We start from the raw sequence: 6,175 nt of genomic DNA, 5'->3' as shown, positions 1-6,175 counted from the left end.
TCCTCGGCGGCGACCCCCGCCCCGCGCTCCGCCGGAGCCGCCATTGCTCGCACCACGTGATGCGGGCGCCCTCCCCACGTGACCCCCACCGGGCCCCGCCCCGCCCCGGCAGCGCGTCACGTGACGAGCGTCACAGAGTCCCGCCCCCGGCCTCTGCTTTTCCCGCGTTTCGTTGCTTTTCCCGCCCTGCCCCGGGGCTTACCGGGTCAACACCAGCCAGAGCTGTCGTGGGGCCACGTGGCTCGTGTGATCTGTACCACGCAGTCAGACCTCGGGGCTTTTATTTGTTATTTATTTATTTTAATGTCATTTATTTATTATATTTTGTTCTAAACCTGGTTGACAAAGGCACCTTGGCAAAACCCTGGCGGACGCAGGGTCTCACCAGGGACAGGACGATTTTACCGTTTCATTCAGAGAGCTCGTCCGTGATCTCGAGCCACACCTCTAATGGAGCCAAGTCCTGTTATCAACTTCTGCCAGCGAGACTTTGTCAGTTTAGGGGGTAAAGAGCAGCAAACCCTGACAGAGGAAACTGGCTGGTTGCCTTGCTGGGGTCACCTGACCCCCGTTGCCTTTCCTGCCTAGTGCGGGGGGGAGGGGGGGGCTGGACCCGATGATCTTGCAAGGTCCCTTCCTGCCCCTAATGATCTATGAATCTTTAAATCAATGGCCAAATCAAATTCCAAATCCGTGAGACAGTCCAGCACCATAAGTGGCCTACTACTAGCAAACATCCTCCACCCCCATCTGGGGTTTCAGATGTTTCCAAATCCTTTGGTGGGCATCCTATGTGCAGGCCCGAGCCTGGAGGCTCGGGGTTTGGATGCCCCCGAGTTTCGCTTGCCTTTAGCTGTAGGCCCCAGGAGCAAGCTAGGGAGGAGTCTCCCCTTTCCATAAAAGTGGGTGTAAAGCCAAGACCGTCCCACTCCAGCAGCTAAGTGGGAAGTTTTACTGCACATGACCTTGGCAGGTGCTATCCCCGTGCCAGGAGAGTGGTCTTCCCCAGGTGTGACTAGGAAGCCCTTCAGGGGTCACCTTGGCAGGTAACCATAGGACTATGCTTGATCTGAGCCCACCAGAGGCTGAGAAGCTCTGGGGCCATGAATGTCACATGCCCCTGTGGCGCTGTCAGCAGCAGGAGCGTGGCAGCGGCAAGTGGGGCGCTCCTGCAGGCAGCGGCGGTGCTGGCGGTGGCAGGGTGGCAAGCGCTGACCAGTGGTTGGGGACCACCTGCAGATGCTGCCAGCAACATCAGCAGCAGCCAGTGGCAATCACGGACCGCCCATAGACACCGGCAGTGGTGGGGTGGCGAGCAGTGACTCTCTGCAGGTGCCGCCAACACTGCTTTTCTCAGGGGGTGCACATGCACCCCCTACGCATTGCCAGTGCTAGGGGCTTTTATTTCATCTGGAGAAGCACAAGACAAGCCAAAGCAATTTCCTCTGAACCAGACGCAGGTTTATGGGGATCTTAGCAACCAGGCAACATCTCCAAAAGCAGCAATATCCAGCAGAGGATACATAGACCTACTCAGTACCGGGTGGCCAGGTCTCAAGGTCCTCTGAATCTGTCCTTACGGCTCAAGGCACTTTCTGGCTCTCACCCCTCTGCCTTTGTGTGGGAAAGTTTTGTTCGGTTCAGGTTCATATTTCCATATTCCCACCCATTCCTCTGAGATAACTTGGCCACCTTGAGTAGGGATCAGAGTTATGACCTGTGACCATTTTTCTTAACCTGGAGTCATCTTAATAGCATTGGGTGCAATCATTGACCTATACAGCTCAACTCGGACCTGTGCGTCTCAACTCCCTTGAAACTGTCTCTCAAACTGCTTTCCACACACACTAATCTCTGATTCAGACTGAACTGCTTCTGGGATCAGAGCATGTGGGAGGAGGAATATAGTGACACACCCACACAGCAAAAAGTGGGGAGGGGTGTTCAGGACTCCCTGATGATCTAAGTTTCTAAATAGACGATCTAAGTTTCACACCGATTGCTCCCTTGATGCTTATGACTGTGCATATGATTTCCGGTTCTTAGGCCTTGGGTTTATATTTATTTGTAGGTTTGTCACCAGTTTCCATTGAACTGGTTTAAAGACCCCCTCACTAGATAAGCAAGTCTGAGACCAACACCTCCCACCCCTTCTTCATCTTGACACAACAGTCTTTAAGATCACCCCATGGTCAGGAAAGCTAAAGCCATGTCAGTAAAGCCATTTGCACAGCTGTGCATTCACCCACAGGAGGCATCTGTCTGTCTTCACTTCTGGCCTTGGCTGGAAGAAGTAAAAAGAACATCTCTTCAAGCCCAGTTCCTTCACCCTCTGTTTCGCAGCCCTGCTGTTCCTTTTGGCCTGCTCAGATGGATGAGTAGTGGTATCATTTATGCCCACAACTAGTCAGAAAGCCAGAGGATTTTTGGCAACTTATCTGTAATGCAGCTTTCAGTTCCCAGCAGGCATCCTACTTCCTAATGCCTACTGACTTGAATGTCAACTCAGACTGATAAAGGGACGTTATTGTCCCCCTTAGGGAAACAATTCATGGAGCCAAGATGGGAACCACAGAGATGCACTATAAAGATTTTTGCTACTTGTATTCAGTAACCAATGGCAGTAGTATGTTGTCATCCTTTATCTGGAGCAGCAACTAGGAGGGGCTGGGCAAAATCAATACCTGCTTTGAGAACTGCAACTGCATTAAACCAGAGGTGTTAAACATACAGCCCATGGGCCAGATATGGCCAGCTGAGCCTCTCTGCCTGGCACACCAGGCTACCACTGGGCCACCAGAAGTTGGGGGACATGGTCTGCCACCAAATTCATGGCCCTTTGGCCTCACCACCTTGGCTGTCAGTGGTCAGCTTGGCTCACTGCCACAGCACTCCCAGTCTGCACTACAGACCAGATGCTGCCACATGCAGAGCAGCCACCACTGCCAGACTTGCAACTGCTGCTGCAGCTGCATTAGCCACCCTCATGTCTCAGGCTGGTTCCCGCCTGCAAGAAGCCCAACAGTCTAGATCCAGCCTGAGGCCCTGGGTGAGTCTGACACCCCTGCATTAAAATATCATGCTCCTGTGTACTCCTCACATCCTCCACTGATTCCTATTCAGCCACCTTGACCTGTCTGCTTCTTTCTGATAGAACAGGTGCGTTAAACATATGGCCTGCAGGGCTCCTGTAGAGGCCAGGAATTTAGGAGCATGGCCTGCTGCCAGATTCTGGGGTATGTATTTCTGTGGAGGTCAGCAAGCAGCAGCTGCATTAACCCCCATGGCTACCTGATGCCATTTATGTTGCCACTGTCTGCCCTGTCCTACTGCCAAAAGTGGGTCTGGAGCTATGCAATCCAGATCCAGACTAAGGGCCAAATGAGTTTGACATTCCTATGTTAAAGGAAGAATGACATTGGTCATCAATGGAAAAATGTTCTTCATCTCCTTTAGGGAACGTGTTTTGTGTCATGAAAAGGTCACTCGGGACCCTATTGGTGGAGAAAGTGATGCTGTCGTGTCATTCTATTTAAAGTTATAGCCATATTAGCAGTGATTTGCTTTCTGAGGTGGACTGGCAGGTACAGACTGTGACTTCTGTGATACTTTAAAAGAAGTTCCTGCCAGTGTCTGCCCCAATATTTGTATCACCTGGAGCTTTTGAGCAAGCTCAGTTTCACAGCATTTGTTTTCAGTTTTCAGCCATTGATCATATTTGTAAAACTTCTCTTCTGTATCTGCACTTTGCAGGAATTTTTCCATCATCTTATCCAAGGTTAAATTTTCAAAGCAAGTTTGAATATTTGGGGATGCCTGACTTGGGGGGATAGTGGTCTGCAGACTGACATCTGTAAAACCTTCCCCTTCAGTGGTGGGGTGGTGAAAGGAGGCACTCTACTTTGATGAGGCAGCTCAGCATAGGAGTACTCGCTTGAGTCCTTGTGCAATTTATTGTGGGAGGATTTGAACTCTGTGTCCTCCTCCAGCTCTGGACATTGTGGGGATGCCTCGTACGTGTGGCCCAACAGAAGGCAGCAGCAGCAGGGGCTGTGGCAGCAGGGTGAGGTGAGGACAATTAGCAGCTGGGGCCAGAGGAACCACTGGGATAACCCCAGCAGCTGAGAATTCAGGCCATCTCACTGAGGTGCTTGTAGATCATGTCTGTGCACCTGTGTTTCTTCAGCCTGTCCTGGCTCTGCTCAAACTGGGATTGAGGCTCCTGATTCAGATACAGCATTGATTTTGTGTGTTTTTGGTTGTAGCTGTGTTGGTCTAAGGACATAGGCAGGCAAGATTCTTTGAGTAGATGTGATCTCTTTTATTAGACCAACTGAGTCGTTGGAAAAAAGTTCTTTGCAAGCTTTCGGGTGCAATCACCCATCTTCAGGCGTAGGGAGTCTCCGCAGTTCTGAGATCTTCCAGGAAGTCTGTTGTTCCTTGAGATCACAGAACAGCAGGCTCCCAATGCCTAAAGAAGGGTGTTTGTGCCTGAAAGCTTGCAAAGAACCTTTTTTCCAATAACTCAGTTGGTCTAATAAAAGAGATCACATCTACCCAAAGAACCTGGCCTGTATTGATGTGGTGTGTTTGAAGCCTAGCTCAGCTGGGTAGCGGGCCAGTACACATATCTGTTCTGAAAAAAATCCATCCAGCACCGATTACAAGTCCACCTTGAAAAGCACCAGCATCTCCAAATCTGACATTAGAAGTCGCATGCAGTTGCAATGGAAGTAAAAGTCCTATTTAGCATTTGCATCTTTCGAGCACAGCATGCTCCCTGCAGACAGAATTTTTGGAGATCTACGTTTTACTCTAACAAGTTCTGCCTGACCACATGCAAGCTGCAATTTTTAGAGCTTTATAAGTTGGCCAAAGCTGTGGTTTTATTTCAGGACAGTAAAAGGCACAACCCTACCACAAAATCCACATAGTTGCCAAACTGCAAGTTCTGACTCCAAATCATAGAGACACTAGATATCTTAAAAAAACCCAAAACCAACCCCCCCCCCCAAAAAAAAAATGTCAGTCCTTTAATACAGGAAACCAATGTATTTTTCCTTCATCTTATTCTCCAAAATGGCTGGACTGGTTTAAGTGGAACTTAAAGAAAACAAACCTGCCCGAGGCAAACCTCTGAAATGAAACAGGTCAGCCCTAAAGTTCACGTCTGGCCAGGGTGAGAGCAACTGAAAACGGGATCTTATAAGGGAAGGTATCAAACTACCTTAACAGTAGGTAGAACTAGCACAGCTGTATGCACGTTCTCTTCTTCCTGACTCACGTTTGTAGCTACTGAGTGAACCTGTGGCGCATACACATGTACTAACTTTCCAACAGTTAAGTTGACCTAACTTTTAAGTCAACTTATCAGAGCATACACCCCCCTGAGGTGTATTATCTTGAGCCTCATTAGTTAAGTTGACTTTGCTCAGAAGATAACCATCATGTCAAGGAGCTGTACCTGTGTATGCTCCACATACCTTAAGCCAACTCACTTAAGTCGCCTTACCATGTGTGTGCACCCCCCTAGGTGAGGAGAACTGTGGGACAGGCAGGTTTAAACCAAGGAGCCACAAAGGGATACAAACCGCTGTTCCCAGCGGGAGCTAGTAAGCACGGCCCGAGGAAAAGGCCCAAACACCCGCTACAAAGAGTGCAAGCCGAGGGCTGCAAAAAAAAAAAAAGCGGGAGGCGCGCATGCGCACTAGAAGCAGGCACTCCCTGGCTCGCAGCCAGCTGCGCAGGTTGGGAATGAGTCGACACGGCTACGGCGCATGCGCACAAAGCGCTCCCCCCCCCACGCTCACGGGCTGCCAGTCAGCTCGCGGCCAATCAGCGAGCGGGGAGCGCGCGTCCCACCCCTTTGCCTAGCGGGATGGCCACGCCCCTTAACCCCTGATAGGGCGTCGCGGGCCCTTCCCCCACGGGCGCGGCGCGGTGGCTTGCCACCGTCGGGCTCAGCGCTGGTCGGCCCGGCTGCGCGTCACTCTGGGTTGCACGCTGCTCGGCCAGGCGCGGCGCTGTAAGGGCGGGGGGCGATGGCGGCGGGCGTGCTGCGCGGTGGCCTGCGCGGGGCCTTCCTCATGCAGCAGCAGCGCGGGTGGAGCTCGGGCTCCGGCTCCGGCGCGGACCAGGTGCGTGCGGGGCGGGCCGGGCCGCGGGGCGGGGGGGG

General features: G+C 51.7%; 1 protein-coding gene across 1 annotated transcript in view; it reads left to right on the top strand.

Moving 5' to 3' along the window:
• Positions 1 to 3,412: 3,412 nt before the first annotated feature.
• The window catches only part of ATP5IF1 (ATP synthase inhibitory factor subunit 1), a 3,463-nt gene continuing 700 nt past the window's right edge, over positions 3,413 to 6,175 (top strand). Inside the window, exons 1-2 of the mRNA XM_025215594.1 lie at positions 3,413 to 3,509; positions 5,906 to 6,137. Of these exons, the coding sequence (XP_025071379.1) occupies positions 3,413 to 3,509; positions 5,906 to 6,137 (329 nt within the window). The remainder of the gene's footprint in view (positions 3,510 to 5,905; positions 6,138 to 6,175) is intronic.

This window comes from Alligator sinensis, unplaced genomic scaffold (genome assembly GCF_000455745.1).
Source record: "Alligator sinensis unplaced genomic scaffold, ASM45574v1 scaffold800_1, whole genome shotgun sequence".
Taxonomy (NCBI): domain Eukaryota; kingdom Metazoa; phylum Chordata; order Crocodylia; family Alligatoridae; genus Alligator; species Alligator sinensis.
Note: the sequence above shows the minus strand (reverse complement) of the source record. Positions and strands in the feature narration are given on the sequence as shown.